Below are 22,668 nucleotides of genomic sequence, written 5' to 3' on the forward strand. Positions count from 1 at the left end.
TGAAGTGAAAGATAAAACATTATCTTAATCAGAAATCTGCACTTAAAAGTTGGTTGCTTAGCACTTTAGATGCCATTATCAAAACACAAAATATATTTTGTTAATCTGTACATGGGGTATGATATGAAAAAATAATACTTTTTATTAAAGAAATGAGTAATTTCCTGTGGTTATTTAGAAAGATTTTATAATTAAGTATGAGAATATGGCAGGCACAGTGACTTTCACATACAGCCTCATTTGTCATTTTTCTTCATTTTACAGAAGTTGTCACTTGACTCTACCACAGACTGCTTGCTGTTGCTTTCAGAATGGCATACATTAGCCTTAAAATTAACCTCTCATTCAAAATACGAGTTAAGGGGCCTGAAGACAGTATAAGATTGTCCCAGGCTAAAAGACTGTGGCACAATTTTTTTAATGCTTCTTGACCAATATATGTTTGAAAAAAATGTCACCTAGACTAGACTTGCTTTCTCTCTAATATACTCCCTGGTAGTAAGGCCATGGGTAGACAAATATCTTTGAAAGATGTATTTAAAATTCCAAAAAATAATAGATTTTATATAATACTCCATGATATATAATGTCAAGTAACAGAAATGATAACTGGTCAAAGCATTTTCAGCATGAACCTATCCTGTTGTCAACAATTGTATTTTCCTTCATGTTTACCAGTGAGCCTCATGCAAATTTAATTCTATTCTATTGAAATTAGTACAATTCAAAAATAAAATTAAATTCAATATTGTTACTTAATATATGTGTGAGTCCCTGTAGAGCCAGACATAAGCAGTGAAGATAAAAAAAACAAAAAAATAAGACAAGTCCATCATTTCATAAAGTATGCACTGAAGTGGAAGAAGACAGAGGACAAAGTGACAGCTGCATTAAAAATAAGATGAGAATTGCCAGAACAGACATGCATACAAGTTGCTATGGAATCCTATTAAAAGGAAAATAACACTTCTCTGTCAGGGACAGCTGCTGTGAGGAATCGGACAGGACAATAAGGACTTCCTGGGTACAGGTGATTAGAGGTGCCCTTCCAGAGAGACATAGGGGCACATATCAAAGGCACAGGGCAAAAGGGGTCTGGAGACAACTAACTGTAACTACAACCCTGTGGCTGACTATGAAGCCTGGGAAAATGAAGGTCTGGGGATAAAGTTAGTGTTTGCAAACCAGCGAGAAAGGAGGTTGAAGAATTTGAAACAAGTCAGTGGTATGATATCTTAGAAGCAGTCCTCTGACAGCCCTGCAGAGACGCGCTAACTGAGAATGCTAATGATTTCTGGAAGGATGTGTGGGGGAAGGAGCTGTTTTGTTTTCTGAAAGATGGTTTTTATGATTCCATGCTCTCCCCTGGTAATCATATTCCATCTCATTGTTTCAACTATGGTACAAAACCAGTCAGATCTCCCCTTTGAGCTTTGCCCACTGTGTCATGGAAATCTCAGCCTGATACTCCCAGAGGCTATTCAGACTCAAAGGGACAAAAATGAATTTATCATCTTTCCTCATCAACTCGCTTCCATCAGTATTTTTTATCTTCAGACTGGTTTTCTCAGCTACATTGATATATCAGCTAGGATGGAAACCTGGCTGTTGTCCTTGACTCCACCCACTACTTCAACTTAAATCCAACTCATATGTCTTATTGATTTTAATCCAAATATTTATAGAGTCTGTTTCCTCCTCTCTAATTCTCATTTCCCTGAACAATTGAGTCTCTTACTTTTCCTTCCCTAAACTGTTCAGCCCTCTTCTACATAATCTCCTATCCTTTGCTGCTCTTTGAAAAATACCCCCCATAAAGCGGTTCAGGTAATTTATTTAAAACTTAAAGTTGAAACCTACTGGATAAATTCCAGCTCCTTAAAATGGCATCCAAGGCTTTCCAAGATCTAGCCATGGCCTCCTGTTCCATCCTCATCATTTATCCTCTAGTGCCTAACCCACTGTGTACTTTGGGAACAACTGAGTTGTTCACCTTTCTTCACTCACACCGTGATTCTTTTATCTTGTCTTCTTTCAGCACACTGGTTCTTCTGTCAGCAGGCACCCATCTGTTCTTTCTTTTCTAGGCTGTCACTGCCATTTTTTTCAGACTCTATTCACTTGCTATGACCCAGCTGGGTTATAGGTCCCTCCACTTTGTATCCCCAAGCCCCCAGGACACACTGCTCTTGGAGTAGTTTATTAAAACTCTCTCTCACCCTCAGCTGTCTAAACTCCAAAAGAGCTGGGCCTCTTGAACTCACTCTTGTATTCTCTGATGATTAGTGACATTGAGCATCTTTTCATATGTCTATTGGTCATCTGTATGTGTATTCCCAATGTTTGCATATCATTTGACAACAGTGAAAACACAATAAACTTTTGCTAAATAATGAATTAATCAATGCTACCATATCCAATGCCCAGACAAATTCAATGTAAAGTAGCCTATCATAATGCTGAATAGTTCTATTGTAGAGCTACTCTGTCCAACATGTGGCTACTCACCACAGGCTACAGAACAAATGAAATGTGGCAAGCACAAATTGAAATGAATTATATGAAACATAGATTTCAATGACCTTTTATGAAGTAACATCATGTAATATATCCTATTAATAATGTTTTCATGAGAATTACATGTTGAAATGACAATATTTTGAACATACTGGGTTAAATAAAATATATTATTAGAATTAATTTTGCTTGTTTCTTTGCATTTCTTTAATGAGGCTATGGAAAATTTATGTGCAGATTATTTGAAATACTCTTTCAGTGATTTTCTAGATTGAGCCCGAACGTGATTACTTCACACTGACCAAGTAGCTATGCTTTGGTAATGCTTGTTGCAGAGATTCTTAGCTGGCACCAAAGAATCTTAACACCGAGAGAATTTTTGTTTGTCTGTTTTGGATTTTGTAGGCTATGTATGATTTTTGCTGATGTGATTATTCATAGCAAAGACCATGTTGCAGCATTTCATTTGCCTAGTCTCTAGCACAGAGTTCCTTGTGTAATGTGTGTTTTAGAAATTGTTGACAGATGAATAAATGCCCTATATAAATGTCAGATATAATAAGGACAGGTTCACTGCTCATACGCATATGGATTTTGCATATTTCACATGGGGTAAGCTAATGAAGATTTTAAATTTAGTTTAAAATCTAGTTTAAAATTTAGTATTTCCAGCATACTATCACTTGACCATGCTATTAACTGCTATTACTAAAAATAAAAGGTATGATGAAACAATTTTCAGAAATACTACACAATGTATCCTTCTCCTTAGAGATGAAAATTAACATTAACTTAATAAAGACTGGGGAGTTTTTCAGAGGAAAAAACAAAATGATACAGCCTGTGTAAATATATTTAACTTAGTACTTCAAACTTTTCATGTTAATTCATCAGTAAGTTTTTTTTTCAATTACAGTTTACATTCAATATTATTTTGTATTAGTTTCAAGTATACAGCATAGTGGTTAGACAATCGTATACCTTATAAAGTATTCCCTCCAATATTTCCAGTATCCACCTGGTGCCATATCTAGTTATTACAATATTATTGACTATATTCTCTATGCTGTATCTCACATCTCATCACTATTTTGTATCTACCCCTCCCCTCTAATAACCATTAGTCTGTTCTATGCATCTATGTCTGTTTCTGTTTTGTTTTGTTTCTTTATATTGTTCTTTAAATTCCACACAGAATTGAAATCATATGGTATTTGTCTTTCTCAGACTGAGTCATTTCATTGAGCGTAATACCCTTTAGGTGCACTCATGCTGTCACAAATACTAAGATTTAATACTTTTTATGGCTGAGTAATCCACTGTACATGTGTACTACAGCTTTTTTTTTTTTTTTTTTAAATTCAAGTGTCTGTTGATGGGCACTTGGGTTGCTTCCATGTCTTGGCTATTGTAAATTATGCTACAATGAATATAGGGGTGTACATGTTCTTTGCAATCAGAGTTTTTTTTCCCAAATATATACCAAGAAATGGAGTTGCTAGGTAATAAGGCAGTTACATTTTTAATTTTTGAGACCCTCCATACTCTTTTCCATAGGGGCTATACCAACCTTCATTCCCACAAACAGTGCACAAGTGTTTCCTTTTCTCCCCATCCTCAGAAGTTTTTAAAAAATCATTAACAAACAGTTTACCTGTTTTTAGAGAGGAACATCTAATCAGTAGCCACATAATCATTTATTTTTACTGAACGGTTCCTTTCTATGTTTATTTAATAATAAACCATGTAGCCTTAACCCAAAGGAGTCATTCATTTTTGTTACTACAGAAACATTGACCCCAGAAAGGTAGAGATAGGTTTTGTCAATATTTTCCTTAGTATATAAGATTTATCAAGATGGAGCATCATTTGATTGCTCAACAGTAAATCCCCAGCACAGAAAAATTCCCTCCCCATAGTAGGTACTATCCAGATGAATGGGTGAAAAGATAGATGGATGGATAGATAGATGATAGATACATAAATAGGCAGATGGATAAAGAAATAAACATAATTTTGACAAAAAGATGAATACATTTTTGTTTTATATTTGTTTGCTATTATCTCATTTAAAAATATCCTCATGAATTGATATGATTTTCAGAATATAAATTAAAGGGAAGTTCCATAGATAGTTGAATCTAAACACATTATTTCAAGAGTTTTTATTTAGTAATAACATTAATGTGCTTTGAATTTTGTTTGAAACAAGCACTGTATTACAAGTTAGCCATTAAATCAAACCAAGAACAATGTGGACTGGTAAAAGGTGCCCGACATTGTTATTTGCAGTGAAGCAGCATGACATATGTTATAAAAGCCTGGTGGTTAAGTCATGATCTTACCTCTTAACAGAACAAAATCAAGCAAAAATCAACCAAAACCAAGCCATTCAAACTCTATATGCCTCAATTCTTTCATCTATGAAAGGAGATGGTAATATTACCCACTTCAAAAAGCTGCTAAAAGTGTGAAATGAGATAGCAAGTATAAGGTATTCATGAGTGCGATATCCAAAGAGAAAGTGCTCAGTAACTATCAACTACTATTATAAGGACAATGGTTTCATAAAGAAGAAAATTTTGTACTTTTTTTTTTGTTTTTTTGGGGGTATTTTTGGTGGGGGAAATTCTCCTAAATGATCTTACTTCCATACATACTTGAGATAGCAGACCAGGTTTCTCCTTTCTAGCTCCCAAACCACAGTGATTGAGATCACACAATACAGTTGGTCCTGGAGACTGGGTTTGAATATTGATTCTACCACTCACTGTTGTGTGACCTCGAGGAAGTTGCTTAATCTCACCCTGCTCCAATTTCCTTAGCTGTAAAATATGGATCAGTGCCTATCCATAGGATTAAATGTTATAGTGATTAAATGAGCTAATATCTGTAATGAACTTAGAGCAGTTCCTTGCGGGGGAGGGAAGCAATACATTTTCCAGAATGCTTGCTTACTTGCTGAATAAATGGATAGATGAATGCCCCTTTCAGTGTGTGGATGATGAGATTCCTCACATCAGTGAAGAAGACTAATGGATAAGAGATCTAAGCCTGAGGGACAGTCAGAAGAGAAGTGTTAAGGTGAAGAACGAGATTTCAGGGAAGTACAGCAAAGAAATTCTGCTTTCTTATTCTAGAAAGGTAGACAAGTTACATTGCTTTAAGTGCCAGGAAACTACATATTCATTAATCTACTTTTATAAATAAGTGATGCAAAAATAAAACATATAGAGAACACTTTAGGAAAACAAAATGGTAATTATGTTTATATTGAGTATTTAAGAAATTATTTAGCTTATGAACTGAGATCAAATTTTCATAGCATGAGCATCCATTTGTATAATCAATCAATTTTAAAACTTTTATTTCCAGTGTGGAATACATAGGGCTAGAAATAACTTTAAAATTTTGGGAAGGAGGGAGGGGGCAAGGGAAAGTGGTTGGGGGTAGGCAGAGACAAATGTATTTGAAAAAATAAATTAAAAGAAAATTAAAAAAAAGAAAATTTAAAAAAATAAAATTTTTTTTATGTTTATTTAGCCCAAGGTAGAAGTAAATTTAAAGTATGAAAGAAACGCAAAACAAAATAATTGTAAAGAATAATAATTATTAAATGCACATTTCACAGTATCTCAGTCTTGCTTATTGCCACCCCCAAACAGCAGCAGCCCCATTTTGCAGGAAGGAAGAGAGGAAGGGAAAGGATACATAGCTTGCTAAAGGCCCATGGCTATGGATTATGGGAGCTAGGGTTCATTACAGTTCCAGAGCTCCAATTTTTAATTTTGGAGCTCTATTGTCTCTTTTGAATTAATGTTTCAGTGATGCTCCTGAGTCCTCAAGATATCATTATCTTTTATCATGGAGAAAATTATACATATAAAAAACATTGAGTTGACAAAGTCTTAGCACTAAGAGGGTTGGTTCTCAATTACCAGAACTGATTTTGTCTTACCATGTCAGGTAAATAGACACTGCTCACATTTTGTCTTTGAAGGAACCAGTGTAGCTACTGATAAAGGCAGTTTTAGTAACTTTGGATTATGTAACATTTTATAACTGACATTATAAAGTACTTTATTTTCATCTTTATAGATTATGTTGCAGATTCTCAGAATTCATGCTTCACTTATTTTCCCACGTCTCAGCATCCTTAAATTTTACATTATGGTTTCATATGTGAGATCATTTACCTGAGGGCTCTGCTCTTTAGGCTTTGGCTAAATTAGCCTTAAGTTCTTAAATTTCACTAGAACATTATTTCCCAAATTAATATCTCTAAAGCACTTAAGCCAGAAATTGATTTTATTCTACTTAGTGAATAACATAGATCTACTTAGTTGAGTTACATAGATTATGCTGCAAAATTAAATATGGTTTAAAGTTATGATCTGTATTATTATAATTCCCTAATGTATATAAATTACATTACTTCTTGCTTTTTTTTACCCATTGTTCCCTAACCACTCTGAAGAAACACTGAAGCACTTTGATTCTAATAAATCAATTAACATAGAAAAAAATTGAATATATTTATCTCAATTTTCACTTGTATTTTTTTAACAGTTTAAGCTATGGGCATGAATGTGTTACTGTGTGGCTTTGTTGATTAGTTTGTTCATTGTAAAATAAGAACTCTTTGAGACCTTTTACAAATAAATAGAAATTTAGACAGGAACAGAAAGAACACCAGATGGGAGTCTCTCAAGAAGTTTCCATAGGGATATTATACAAAAGTTAGGTGATCCTAGGAAACAGAAGTTATAATAGAATTTATAATATATAAATTTGATTTAATATTAAATAAAATATTAATATTATTTGATTTAACATTAAAATTTATATAACATATAAATTATATATTATAGAATTTACGTTATAAATTGGGATAGTATCTTTTTAAAAATACTTATTGACTTTTAGTGAAAGAGAGGAAGAGAGAGATACATCGATATGCTGTTCCACTTATTTATGCATTCATTAGTTCTTTCTTGTATGTGCCCTGCCTGGTGATCAAATCTGCAATCTTGGTGTAATGGGATGATGTTGCAGCCAAATAAGCCACTCATCCAGGGCAGATGGTATCTTAATATTAAAAAATTCTGTGTAATTCATGCTGAAAAAATAGTATATTATATATTATTTAGTATTATACATTATACTAAATATTATATATCTATTCCTATCTCTGTCTGCCTGCCTATCTGTCTATCTATCTATCTACACACAGAGAAATAACATAGAACCACAGAATTTTGAATTGGAATAAACTTTAAAAAATAATGTAGTCTAACAACATCTTTTATAGAAAAGAAGTTTGAGCACAGAGTTTTCAAGTAATGATCAACAACATAAAACATTATTTTTTGGTAGAGATATGATTAGAAATCAAGCATCCTCACTTCAAATATGGTATTTTTCCCACCAATCCAAGTTGTTTCTTGGAAGAGCAGTAGTATGTATATAAAATATTTTTTTCTCCATGTACGAATATTGGTCAAATTGCAACTCTTTTAATACCAGGATTTGGTCAGAGAACATTATATAATAGTTATTATGCTCTTATGGGGTGTAGAAAAGGGAGTACTAATAGGGATAAAGACCTGCTTTAAAAAAAGAATAAAGACCTAAAAAAAAAAACCTCACACTATATTTGAAAGAACTAGAAAAATAAAAAACTAAGAGAAAAGGTAGCAGAAGAACGAAAATAAATAGTAAATAAGAAATAAACCAAAGACAAAATAGTAAAACAATAGGGAAAAAAAATAAACAACAAAACTGAATTGTTTTTTAGGAGTGACTGTCAAAACCTTAGATTAAAAAAAGAGAAGACTCAGATAAAATCAGAAATAGGGAAATATTACAAATGTTATAGAAATAAAAATGATCATAAGAGAATACTATTAACAGATACATGCCAACAAAATGGATAACCTAGGAGAAATGGATAAATTCCTAAAAATACATGACTTACCATGAAGAACTAAAAAGTCTGAATAGGATTGCAACTAGTAAGAAGATTGAGTTAGTAATCAACCCGCCCCCCCGCCAAAAAAAGCTCAGGACCATGTGTTTTCACTGGGAAATTATATCAAACATTTAAAGAACAATAAATATCAATTGTTTTTAAACTCTTCCAAAAAAATTGAAGAGGAGGAAATATGCCAAACATATATTATAAAGCCAGCCTTACCTTGATATGAAACCCAGACACAGACACCACAAAAAACAAACTATGGGATAATATTCCTGATGAGCATAGATATAAAAATCCTCAACAAAATACTAGCAAACCAAATTAAAAGCACATTAAAAGGCTCATATACTATGAACAAGTGGGATTTATCCCTAGTTGCAAGAATGGTTCAACATATGAAAATTAATTGTGATATACCACATTAACAGAATAAAGCATATAAATCATATCATCTCAATAAAAGCAGAAAAATAGTTAAAATTCAATGTTTTTCCATGATTAAAAACACTCAATGAATTAGGAACTTATTTCAACATAAGAAGGCCATATTTAATGAGCTCCCAGCTAACACCATACTCTACAATGAAAAACATAAAACTTTTCCTCTAAGATCAGAAATAGGACAAGGATGCCCGCTTTTGCTACATCCATTTACGATACTATTAGAAGTTTTAACTACAGCAATTAGGCAAGAAAAAAGAAATAAAAGGCATCCAAATAAGGAAAGAAGAAATAAAATTGTCCATGTTTCTGGACAATATGATCTTATATCTACTTAAAACCCCATAAAGATTAAAAAAAATATAGAGAACAAACTAATTCAATAAAGTTGCAGGATACAAAAATCAACATAAAAATCAGTTATTTTTTCTATACACAAACCACAAACTATAAAAAAAATGATATTAGAGGCAGAGACAAATGTATTTAAAAAGTAAATAAATTAAAAAAAAAGAAAAAAGAAAAAAAAGAAAAAAAGGATATTAGAAAACTATACACATTGATGAAAGAAACTAAATAGGACACAAAAAATAAAAAGGCATTTGTGTTCATGGATTGGAAGTGTATACTATTAAAATATCCATATTACCAAAAACAATCCATAGATACAATGTAATCCCTATCAAAATACCAATGACATCTTTTTCAGAACCAGAGCAAACAATTATAAAATTCATATGGAGCCACAAAAGACAATGAATAACTAAGTCAATTTTGAGAAAGACCAAAGTTAGAGGCATCACACTTTCTGATTTCAAATAACATTATAAAGTTAGAGTACTCAAAACAGTGTGATACTCACATAAACAGAGATGTAGACCAATGGAACAGAATATAAAGCCCAGCAATAAATCCATGAATATACAGTCAACTAATCTTCAACAGGGTACCCAATAAAGAAAGAATGCTGTCTTCAACAAATGACACTGGAAAACAGGATAGTCATGTGCAAGAAAATAAAATTGGACCCTCATAGTATAAACACAAATCAATTCTAAATTGATTGAAGACTTAAATGTAACACAAGAAGCTCACTGATATTCACCATTATACATATCTGTAGTATACAGAATATGTATACTACTTTTAATAAGTGTTTATGTTGTTTTTTATTTTTTTTGTGTTATACATACATACTTTTGTTATGAATAGTCTAGTACATGTCTCCTTGTATTCAAGTATAAAAAATTTACTAGTGTATATCCCCATCCCTAAACAGGAAAATTTTGGAGTTTAGTATATGCACATCTTCAACATTAGAGGTGACACTATAAATGGGTTTTCAATAAACTTTAAACAAAATACTGTCATCTCGACATGATAGTGTACATAGAGAACCCTGTAGACTCTACCAAAAAACTCCTCAACCTAATAAGTGAATTTGGCAAAACAGCAGGATACAAAGTCAACATTCAGAAATCAAAGGCGTTTTTGTACACCAGCAATGCAATAGAAGAAGAAGAAATCAGGAAAAATATACCATTCGATATAGCACGAAAAAAGATAAAGTACCTAGGGATAAATTTAACCAAAGACACAAAAGACCTGTATGCAGAAAACTATACAACATTGAAAAAAGAAATTAAGGAAGACACAAATAAATGGAAGCATATACCGTACACATGGATTGGAAGAATTAATATCCTTAAAATGTCCATACTACCCAAAGCAATTTATAGATTCAACGCAATCCCTATTAAGATACCAATGACGTATTTCACAGAAATAGAACAGACATTTCAAAAATTTATATGGAACCATAAACGACCTCGAATAGCCGCAGCAATTTTGAGAAAGAAACACAAAGTAGGAGGGATCACAATACCGGACATCAAACTCTACTACAAAGCCACTATACTCAAAACAATCTGGTACTGGCACAAGAACAGATCCATAGACCAGTGGAACAGAATAGAAAGCCCAGAAATAAGCCCAGGTCTCTATGGACATCTAATATTCGACAAAGGGGGCAGAAGCATAAAATGGAGCAATAACAGCCTCTTCAACAAATGGTGTTGGGAGAGCTGGACGGCTACATGCAAAAAATTGAAATTGGATCATCAGCTGACACCATACACAAAAATAAACTCAAGATGGATAAAAGACTTAAATATAAGTCGCAACACCATCAAAGTCCTAGAGGAGAACATTGGCAGGAAACTCTCAGATATCCCACACAGCAATTTTTTCACTGATATGTCTCCTAAAGCAAGGGACATAAAGGAAAGAATAAACAAGTGGGACCTCATCAAAATAAGAAGCTTCTGCACGGCTAAAGAAAACATCAGCAAAATGAAAAGGGAGCCAACCATTTGGGAAAATATATTTGCTAATGATACATCAGATAGAGGTTTGATCTCCAAGATATACAAAGAACTCACGCGACTTTACTCCAAGAAGACAAACAATCCAATCAAAAAATGGGCAAAGGACCTGGGCAGATGCTTTTCTAAGGAGGAGATACAGAGGGCCCAGAGGCATTTGAAAGGATGCTCTGCATCACTAGCCATCAGAGAAATGCAGATCAAAACCACCATGAGGTACCACCTCACACCGGTCAGAATGGCCATCATAAATAGATCCACAAACAACAGGTGCTGGCGAGGCTGTGGAGAAAAGGGAACCCTAGTCCACTGTTGGTGGGAATGCAGACTGGTGCAGCCACTATGGAAAGCAGTGTGGAATTTCCTCAGAAAGCTGAAAATGGAACTGCCTTTTGATCCAGCGATTCCCCTGCTGGGACTATACCCTGAGAACACCAAAACGCCAATACAAAAGAACCTATGCACCCCAATGTTCATAGCAGCACAATTTACAATAGCCAAGAGTTGGAAGCAACCTAAATGCCCATCAGTAGATGAGTGGATCAAAAAATCATGGTACATATACACAATGGAATACTACGCAGCAGAAAGAAAAAAGAAGTACTAAACTTTGCGACAGCATGGATGGAACTGGAGAGCATCATGCTAAGCGAAATAAGCCAGGGGGTGAAAGACAAATACCATATGATCTCACCTATAAGCGGAACCTAACCAACAATGCAAAGAAGCAAGGAAAATATGACCAGCAACACTGAAAGGAAAAGAAATCAACAGAGACAAGAGGGAAGGGCGGGGGGCAGGGAAAGGGAAGGGAAGGGGAAAGTCAAGGAACATATAGCAAGGGCTCATGGACAAAACCAAAGGGGAAGAGCTGAGGGAGGGAAGGTGGGAGGGGGCAAGGGAAAGAGGTGGGGGGAAGGCAGAGACAAATGTATTTAAAAAGTAAATAAATTAATTAAAAATAAAATAAAATAAAATAAAATAAAATACTGTCATCTCGCAGTTGGAATTTTCATTGCTGTTTTAATAGGAAGCAGATGTTCAACTAGATTCTGTCACTTTGGCCAAGAGAAAACATTGGTTCTTAATAGAATGCTGATAGTAACTCCACTCACCATCATGAGCTTGAATATAAGTGGTCATTTCTATGGAAAACTTATCAATGGATTCCATGTCAGAATAACTAGTTCTTATTCTTACTAGATCTTATTCTTACTAGACCTTATTCTTACTAGAGCTGACTTTAGTAAGGTGGAACAGCTCCTCTTTCTCGAAGCTTACTCTTCTTCTGCCTTCTATGATATTAGATTTTCCTAGTCATGCTCCTACTCTTCAGCCTACTTTACTGTCAAATATTGAAGATTTGTCACATACAAATTGATCATGAAAAATTTTATCCTTTCTCATTTCACTTCCTCTATTATCAAACATCTAGGCTACCATCATATTATGATCTGAATGTTTGTGTCCCCCTAAAACACATGTTTTGAAATCCTAAGCCCCAATATGTTGGTATTAGGAGGTGGGGCCTTTGGAGATTAGGTCATGAACACAGAGCCTTAATGATGGACCAGTGTCCTTAGAAAACAGACCCCAGAGAATGCTCTCGTCCCTTCTGCCAGTGTGAGGACTGCCGGGTAGAGACAGCTATGAACCAGTGATGGGGCCCTCAGAAGACTCCAATGTACCAGCACCTTAATCTTGGACTTCCCAGCCTTCCTCACTGTGAAAAAAATAAATATTTGTTGTCTAAGGCACCAAGTCTAAGGGGTTTTTTTGTTACAGGAGCCCAAATGGACTAAGTCAGTCTCTGGTTCTTCAAAAATTCCAATCCTATAAATGCCATCACATATTCTGCTCTTAATATTCATGATTGACTTGAATGTGATAAAAACAGCATCTGTCTAGAACACATGTTATGTTATCAATGTCTGTAGAAAGAAAAAATTCCAGTAATAAATTAACAATATTTATTTGCACAATTATTTCATTTTCTTTTATAAAGTAAAGAGGATAGTTAGCACCATTGTAACTTGGTCTGTGTTTTTTAGGAATTAAGGTTTGGTGTCATTAAGCAACTTGGACTGAACAGCAGGAGCCTATGGAGTCTCACACTGAAAAGTGTAAGCAATTAAAACACTACCAAGGAAAGCATTTTCCTACCACCAGAGAGAGGGCATTTACTCTCGGACTTTGGCAGTTATCATATGGTCATCAGGGGATGCAGAGTTTTTCACATTTCAGGCACAAAACTTAAAGTCTCTAACTGTTTTGTTCTCCTCTCACATACAGAGCTCTGTGTGCTTTTGTTAAAGGAAACATTAAACAACCTGTCACTGCATACACATTGGATTAGAAACTCTTATCATGTGGATGGGCTCTGGCCAGTACAGAAAGACATTACTGGAAACTTAGAGTCAAGAGAATAATTATATCTTAACATTTATTGGCTCAAGAAATCAGCTATAGTTCTCTTCCTTAGGGTTTTATACTGAAAACCTGTTGTTTTTAATTTTCTGAGTGCTGACAACCCACTGTGCTTAAACAGCAGCTCTTAATCAGAACACAATAATTAGATAGTTAGAGCCTGCATGATATTTAGATATGCAGAGGGGCATTGTATAGCAACAAGTTCACAAAGTTGTTTTTCTTCTTTCTCTCTGATTTATCATATGTTTTCTCTTTAAGTGTTATCATATGGATATGTTATAATTTGCTTGTTTCAATCATTTACTGCATAGTAATGTATGTCATATACATACATAATTGTACACATGCATAAAGCTACTATGACACAGTAACAGTAAAATGAAAAAATAAAGAATCAATAAGGGATTGATATAGCTTCTTCTAAATATTACATAATTAACAAGGAGGGGAAACCTGCTTAATTGGGTGTCCTTTTAATTTCAAGGTAACTTCACTCATACACACACAGGGTGAATATTAAGTTTTTAGTGAGATAATCCCTTAGTAAATGCCAATCCTTTCAAACAGGTTTTGGAAGAAAAAGTGTTTAGATTACAGTCAATTACTATTATATATCTCTGCAATTCTACTTTGAGAGTCTGTCTTCCACGAGATAACAACATCTTTCTTTCACTATTTATGCATTTTTGTTTTTTCTCATTCTCTTTTTAACACACTCCTGGTAAAATAACCTAAAATCACTCTGTTGCTCCATTTATTCTTACTCAAAATATTACAATTTGTTTTCTGTTCTAATTGGTCTCCTGCAACTGCTGGCTGACCTTTTGTAGCTTTGGCTTTGAACATATGCTCCTTTAGGTATCTTTCTCCATCTTTGGTTTTTGTGACAATAGTCCTTTTCCCTTGTTCTACTTCCAATCTTTCTACTTAAGTTTGTGGGCACTCCTTTAACCATGCTTTAACCATCCCCAATCTTTAGCTCTCTCTTCTCTCTACAAAACCCATTCAATCAAATACTGTGGCTTCCGCTATCACCTGCATAAACACTCTCACAGCCATATGGTCAGGATCTCTTTTGAACTCAAGGCCCCTATTTCAAATGACTTACTTAAAACATCACAATGTCCCATTGAGAACAATGGTATGCAGTAGGAATGCACAACTGAAATGGACTGATAGATTAGTGGTGATGGCAAGGCAGTTAAATATTTTAAAATTACCCCTGCCCAAAATGAACTCAAATGCAGAAATGAACCTTCCATCTTCCCTTGTAAATGATCTTGTGATCCACAGCTTAACTAGCACAAATCTTCTGCTTATATAAGCCAACCTCCTCTTTCAAATTCCAAATTTTTCTATTTTTTTTACCTATAAACATTCACAAGTTCAGCAGCTTTCATAGTCATCTTCTCACTCTTATCACCACAATGTTGTTTTTTTAAAATGTACGTATTCCTATTACCTAACTTTACCAATTCTTGACTGGTAGTCTATGTAAACCCCTCTAATTCTATACTTTGGCCACTATTAAAGTGAACACTACATAATGTCACTGTTTGTTAAAACTTCTTAAATGGCGCCTCCAGGCACCAGCATCCGAATTTATACTATTTTATATTTTATACAGGATCCATTATCCTCAGGCTCTTTTCCACTTTCCCATCATCAAGTCTCCCTCCTGCTCAATTCACATCAAATTCCATGTCTCCACATTAATAATTTTTTTCTACTCCCACTCGCCCTCTCCTTTCTATTACCTAAGCCTCTGTATGTATGTTGTTTCCCCTGCCTTGAAAGACAGTCTACATGTTATATACCTGGTAGAAACTTGATTATCTTTAGGATATCTATCTACTAACTCTCTTACTGCTCCAGGGAGTGCAGGAGATTTCCTTTCCTATTTTTCTACATTGCCTCTGTATACTGTTCATATTTCTATTAGAGTAAATATCTAACTATATTAGAGATATTTGTGTAGCTCCTCAATTGAACAATACCTCCTAGAGGCTTGACAACTACTTGCATTTAATTAGTGTATGCTCACAAAAATTAAATTCTATATGAAAAACCCACCTTTTATTTGGGAAATACATAGAGTTATATGTAAAACATAATGGAAAATATAGTAAGAGAAAAGATTCAGGAATGTATTAAGCTATTAGGGCACTTTACAAGCAAACAAATTTTTAAAGTAGTTCTCTGCTTTTATGCAATAGCATAAAATGAAGCAAAATAATAACATTTAACTTATGCATTAAGTTAAGTTAAAATATAGGTTAATAATGAAGATAGACTAATTATCTAAATGGAAATTTAAAAAGTAGGCTGGCATATATACAACATTCTGTAGAGAACATTATTACATTTTAGTAACCTCATGTGAAGCAGAGGCTGGAAATGGTTTTCCAGTTCCATTTCTAGAAACATTTTTGTTATCCACTAAGGCAATCTCTCAGATATCCATCAATCACTAGCGTGGGAGTGAACAAAAGCCCACATACTTAAAATTGTCATGAATGTAACACAGGTTTATAGCCATATGTTGGAAAAACAGCCTGACAAAAGAGAACGGTAAACTTTAGCTATACTTTGCAAAGATAAATTAGTGTTAGCAGAATTGCTCAAAATTTCTTTTTGAAACCATGCACATGGCCCGTTTAACCAGGAACTTTTCTTAAGTTTTTCTGTCTCTCTTCTTCATAAAATGACATAATACGTATATTAATAGAAATACCTGGTTTGCGCCATGAAGACCTGGAAAGCCGCCAACAAAGACAGAACCGGATTCTGGCAGTGGTTTTCTAGACACATGATTGAGAGATTCGCTTGCTTTGATAGTCCTCCCTAGAATAGTCAGTTCAGCTTTACATGGGTCCAATTCTTGCCTGCAACAATTTAGAAAGGAATTTATGGTTTTAGTTATGTTGTGCAAACATTTGTCTGACTAATTAATTAAGCTATTAACAAAAGAAGAAAGATTTAAGTAAATAGATTATCTCACCATAAAACCAACAAAGCCAGAAATAGATTACTCTGTTCTAAATTACAAACCCTTAATGCTTTAAGTACATAAATACAAAGTCAATTTTGACAAAACAACAAATTGTAGCAATCATCTAATAAAATAAATAAATCCTGATAAACAGATCTCTTTAAACAGTGATTAAAATGTTAGAGTATAATATTCTACTTTAGTCTTCTACATTGTTAAATTTTCTGCATCAGTTAAAAATGATTGAAAAGTATGTTTTAAATATGGTTACAGCACTGTCCCTTCATCCACAATTTCATTTTCCAGGGGGTCAGTTAGCTGCGTCGTCAGACTAAGTCCAAAAAGATTAAATGGAAAGCACCAGAAATGAACAATTCATAAGTTTTTAAATTGTACATCAATCTGTGTGGTATGATGAATCTCAAATTGTTATTCTGCTTCCTGCCAAGGACATGTACCATCTCTTTGTCTAGTGTATCCAAACTATGTACGTTTTTCACCTTTTAGTCACTTAGTAGCCACCTTGGTTATCAGGTTGACTGTCCCAGCATCACAGAGTTTATGTGACAGTAGCCTAATGCTAATTGACGGTGCCTACATTATTCACCTCACCTCATCTCATTACATAGGCATTGTACCAGATCACATCATCATAAGAAGAAGAAGACATTTTGAGAGAGGCCGCATTCACATAATTTTTATTACAGTATATTATTATATTTGTTCTATTTTATTATTCATTATTATTAATCTCTTATTGTGCCTTATTTATAAATTAAGATTTCCCATATATATGTATATATAAGAGAAAATATAGTATATACAGGGTTTGGTACAGTCTGTGGTTTCAGGCATCCTCTGGGGATCTTGGAACATATCTGCCAAGAGAAAGCGGGGCGGGATACTGAATCTAGTTCACAACACATCTTTGGGCTGAACATGGTAATATTGCAATGAGTAACTAGTTGTAGTAATATAAATCATACCAAGATATAAAGCATGTAAAATTAAAAAATAAATAAATAAAATATAATTTAATTAGGCAACTCTCAGTAATAATTTTCATGAGCCCATATTTTAGAAAGATGAAATAAAAAATACTTCAACAATACTTAAACATGTACGTATGTATACACATCTCATTTACTCCAGCCATCTGTTTAATCATCTAATCCAGGGATTGAAATATATGGCATAAAGGCCAAGGGCTGCCTGCCACCACTTTGTAAGAACAGCTTTACTGGAGCTGAGCCACACATTTCTTTACACACAATCTATGGCTGCTTTCACAGCACCGTTGAGTACTTGTAACAAAAACTCTAATGCCCAAAGAGCCAAAAATATTTACTATCTAATTCTTTAGTTAAAAAAATTGGTGGATTCTTATCTAACCAATTTATTTGTTTAGCTACCAAGCAAGTAAATATCATTAAAGTCCTTTTCAAGATGATGGCACACATATTATAAGACACCTATATAGTATTTACCTATCAATGTCTTTCTATATTATGAATATGTGATATTCTGTCTTTCAAATATTTATAAAATTTTTAATTGAATTATAGCATACAGGATTAAGAGGGTAAAGGATAAAGTTCTATGAAATACCATTTGTGAACATACTTAAATAATCACTACTTAGGTCAAGTGGTATGATGTTACTAGCAAGGATCCCTAGAAATACTAGCAACACAAGTACACATTTTTATACACCCTCCAGCTTAATTTAAAATTGTTTTAAATATTTATCTTTGCTACTGAATTTAACAGCAGTTTGTTTATTTTCAAGATACATCATTATATTAATATTTCACAAATTACTCTAGATTTAGTGTACCTTTTGGTGCTATTACAAACATCACTGTTATAGACATTCTTGTATATGTAGAATTAATCCTCTTACATTTTTCATCTTTGGGGTTGAGATTATAAAATATCATATTCTCCCTTTTTTTCTTAGTGGTGATGAATTATGTTCACTGGCTTTTTAATAATTGAACACATTCCTGAAATAAAGTTAACTTTGTCATAATGTATGCCTTGATTATATAACACAGGATTCACTTTTCTGTATTTTGGAGAACATATATAAATGCATGTTTACATATATACATATATTAATGGGTATATAATAAATATAATTCACATATATATGAATAAAAGAGAGAGACGTGCCTTCATATATCCTGTCTTGTACTAGTCTTGTAAAATTTTGCTGTCAAGATTATGCTGTCCTTATATTCTTTCAGAAAGTTTATGTAATATTAATTTTACATCTACCTTTTTTATATATATGGTAGAATTTACTAGTACAGTCATCTGGGCTTAAAGTTTTCTTTGTGGAAATTATTAAATATGGATTTAATGTATTCAATATAATATAGTTATCTATGTATTATCATGCCCATTTTGTTAAACTATATTTTTCCTAGACATTTTTTCAATTAATCTGTACTTTTAAAAGTATTGGCATAAAATATTTCATTATTTCCTCATATTTTATTTTATTGGTATTAGAACTGTAACAATGTCTCTTTCTTATGACATTGACTATTTGTGCCTCTTCTCATTTCATTTGTTTTGTAGATAAATATTGGCAGTGAGTAGTAAATTTCAATGAACACACTTTTGCCACTGCTGATAGTCCTAATTCTTTATTTGTTTTCTACATCTTTAATGTCTGCTCTTATCTTAATTACTTTCTTCCTTTAACTTTCCTTGGGTTTAATTTACTACTCTATTTATAAGTTTTTAAATCTAAATTATTCTCTTAAGATTGTAATTTTTTCTCTAGGAATCAATGTAGCTATGTTTAATAAGTTCTATTTTTCATTACCATCTGTTCAAAATATGTTCTAATTTCTTTTATTTTTTCCCTTTAGTCCAAGAACTATTCAGAATGGCGTTACAAATTAACAAATAAACAGGATTTTCTCTTTTTATTAATATTATCAAATATTATTAAAGCTCAAGTGAAGTTTGTTCAAAGAATGTTCTCTATTTGCTGCTAAGTCTTTGAAATATATATGCCTAGCTACAGAGCCCAGGAAATGGCCAAATTTAGTAATGTTTTCACAACTCTCAAAGTCTGTAGTTAAGTGCAATATTCTATCTATGTGTATATGGTCATGTTTTAACACATACATAAACATAAACATACTTAACCACTTTTGTACTGAATGTAGAATGGGAACAAATAATTAACTCATGTCTATAGTGTATGTAAATTTCTTCTTAACATATAGCTTACAGATTCTTTCACCTTCTTCCATCTACATCATGATATAAACTTCAAAGAGTAAGACCAAGTGTGGCATGCCGCCAATAGTGAGGATTTTATTAAGAAAGATTTGAAAAATTTTTGAAAAGATCAATGATGTTCTCTATATTAAGAACATGGGAGAAAAATGTGTTGAACATTTTTAGAACCCATTTCTTGAATTCTATATTAAAGCAAACTAGAAGCTTTCTGGGTTAATTACTTATAACAATTAAGCAGTTAATTATATCTTAGGGAAGATACAGCTTCCAGGAAGCTATTCATTAACTGATAAAAATAAAAAGCAGATCATCATGGCAGAGTGAGAAGACACATTTGTATCTTTCCTTTAATCTACAACTAGGTTGGATATCTATAATCCAACAAAGGTTTCTCTGCTGCACATACTCCCATTCCTGAGAGATCCAAGCTCTGGTAGATCTGAAGGTGGACATATTGAAACACAGAGGGGAGGCAGGACTGAGGGGTGGACAGGGACAGGACTGTGCCGGCGGATGCAGTTTCCCAGCTACCACTGTTGAAACCGCAGCCCCAGCTAACCTGGTAGTAGCGGTGAAGTCATAGCTCGGCTCCCATACTACGGCCCTGCAGAGGGTAGGAGGGGCTGAAACAGTGTCAGCACAGGAAAATCTAGCTCCCTCCTCCACGGGTGGCAGAGCCTCACAGCAGCGGTGGAGATACGTCTATTATCTCCAAGCGGCAGCGCAGCCGCTCCAGCTGCCACAGAGAACAAAGTAACAGCATGATAGGCTTAAAACACTGGCTTGCCCACCCAACACATCCCCAGTCATGCAGGTAGTGATTCTCAAGACCAGAGTTATGACCCGACACCATGACCACAGAGATGCAGTCGCACAGGAAAGAGGAAACAAAAACTTACACTATGGTGTCGTCTATGAGAAAAAGAGAAATGATCTGTTATCAATCTGCTGAACTCTTACAATAAAAAAATCAAATGGTCTAAATAACTACTTCAAATGCTCTAGCAGAGGAACAGCCTACCAAGCACCAGGAACAATGAAGGCAACACAGTAATACAAAAAGAATATAACAGTTCTTCCAAAATCAACTTGAAGTCACGGAAGACTAATTTAAATGACAAAAAATGTAAGGTTGCAGTTTTGAAGAAACTCAGATACAAGAAAATTCAGAAAGTCTGCTCAATGAGCTCAGGAATAAAATTAGTGAACAAAGGAGATTGAAAATATAAAAAAAAAAAACAAAAATTTTGGTGTCGAAGAACTTAAAATGAGATGAAGAATGAACTGAAGAGCATTGGAAATAGAGTAGGCCACATGGAAGAGATATTTATTGAGCTCCAATAATTCAGGGGGAAAAGAGAGAGAACTAAAAAGTTAAAAGTAAATAAAAGAATTCTATGAGAAATATCTGACTCCATTAGAACAACATAAGGATAATGGGTCTCAGAAAGAAAGGAGAGAAAGAAGGGAACAGAGGATCTAATTCAAAGAAATAAATAAGGAGAATTTCCCAAATCTATGCAAGGAGCTGCACATTCAAGTAGAAGAATCTAACGGAACACCTAATTATCTCAATGCAAAAAGACCTCCTCCAAGACACATTATATTAAAACTGTCAAAAGTTAGTGACAATAAAAGAATTCTCAAGGCAGCTGGGGGTGCGGGGGTGAGGGGGGGGTGTAACCTGCAAAAGAAACCCCATCAGATTATGGTCAGATTTCTCAGTAGAAATCCTATAAGCCTTGAGAGAGTAGAATATTATATTCAAAATATTAAAAGAGAAACTATCAGCCAAGAATAATATATTCAACAAAGTTATCCTTTAAATAAGAAGAAATAAGGGTTTTCCCAGGGAAACAAAAGCTGAGGGACTTTACTACCATAAGACCTGTATTATATGAAATGTTGAAAGGATCTTTCCTACCTAAAACAAAAAGACAAAAGTACACAAAACTCTGAATAATGTGACAAACTGAAGCAAAAAAATGCAACTCTATTTCAGAAGAAGGTATTAAACAATGATAACATAATGGTTAAAGGGAAAAAAAGCCTTTAATATAGCTATAGCTACTGTAGTTTAGTAAAAAATGCACAACATAAAATGGGATAATTTGTGAAAACAAAAACATCAATGGGGAGAAGGAAAAGGATGAAATTTAATTTCCATAGGCAAATTATCAAAGATAAGCTGTTGTGAGAAGAAATTTTATCTATGAGATAATTTTATACAAACATAGTAAGCACAAACAAAAATTCAGGGACAAAAACATTGAAAAAGAGGAAATAAAAAAAATCATAGAATATACAACACAATAATTGTAGGAGATTTTAACATACAATACAGTTTTCTCAAGTGCACATAAAACATTCTTGAGGACAGACCAAATACTGGGACATAAAACAAGTCTCAATAAATTTAAGAAGATTGAAATCATATTAACAATCATTTCTGACTACAATAGTATGAAACTAGAAATCAAAAGGAAAGCTGGAAAAATCACAAATATGTTGGGGTTAAACAAAATGCTACTGAACAACTACTGGGTCAATGAAGAAATAAAAAATGGAATCAAGCCACTCGTAGGGACAAATAAAACAAAATTATGATATACCCAAATCTTTGGGATACAGAACAAATGGTAGTCAGAGGGTTGATGGCAGAT

The 22,668-nt window shown here is 33.7% G+C and overlaps 1 protein-coding gene across 1 annotated transcript in view; it reads right to left on the minus strand.

The window, feature by feature from the left end:
• The window catches only part of EYS (eyes shut homolog), a 1,478,297-nt gene that overhangs the window by 517,028 nt on the left and 938,601 nt on the right, over nt 1-22,668 (minus strand). Inside the window, 1 exon segment of the mRNA XM_054568619.1 lies at nt 16,487-16,637. Within this exon segment, the coding sequence (XP_054424594.1) occupies nt 16,487-16,637 (151 nt within the window).

The sequence above is a fragment of the Pteronotus mesoamericanus genome, unplaced genomic scaffold, assembly GCF_021234165.1.
Source record: "Pteronotus mesoamericanus isolate MK-2021 breed Mesoamerican mustached bat unplaced genomic scaffold, CSHL_Meso_final contig_20, whole genome shotgun sequence".
Lineage (NCBI taxonomy): Eukaryota > Metazoa > Chordata > Mammalia > Chiroptera > Mormoopidae > Pteronotus > Pteronotus mesoamericanus.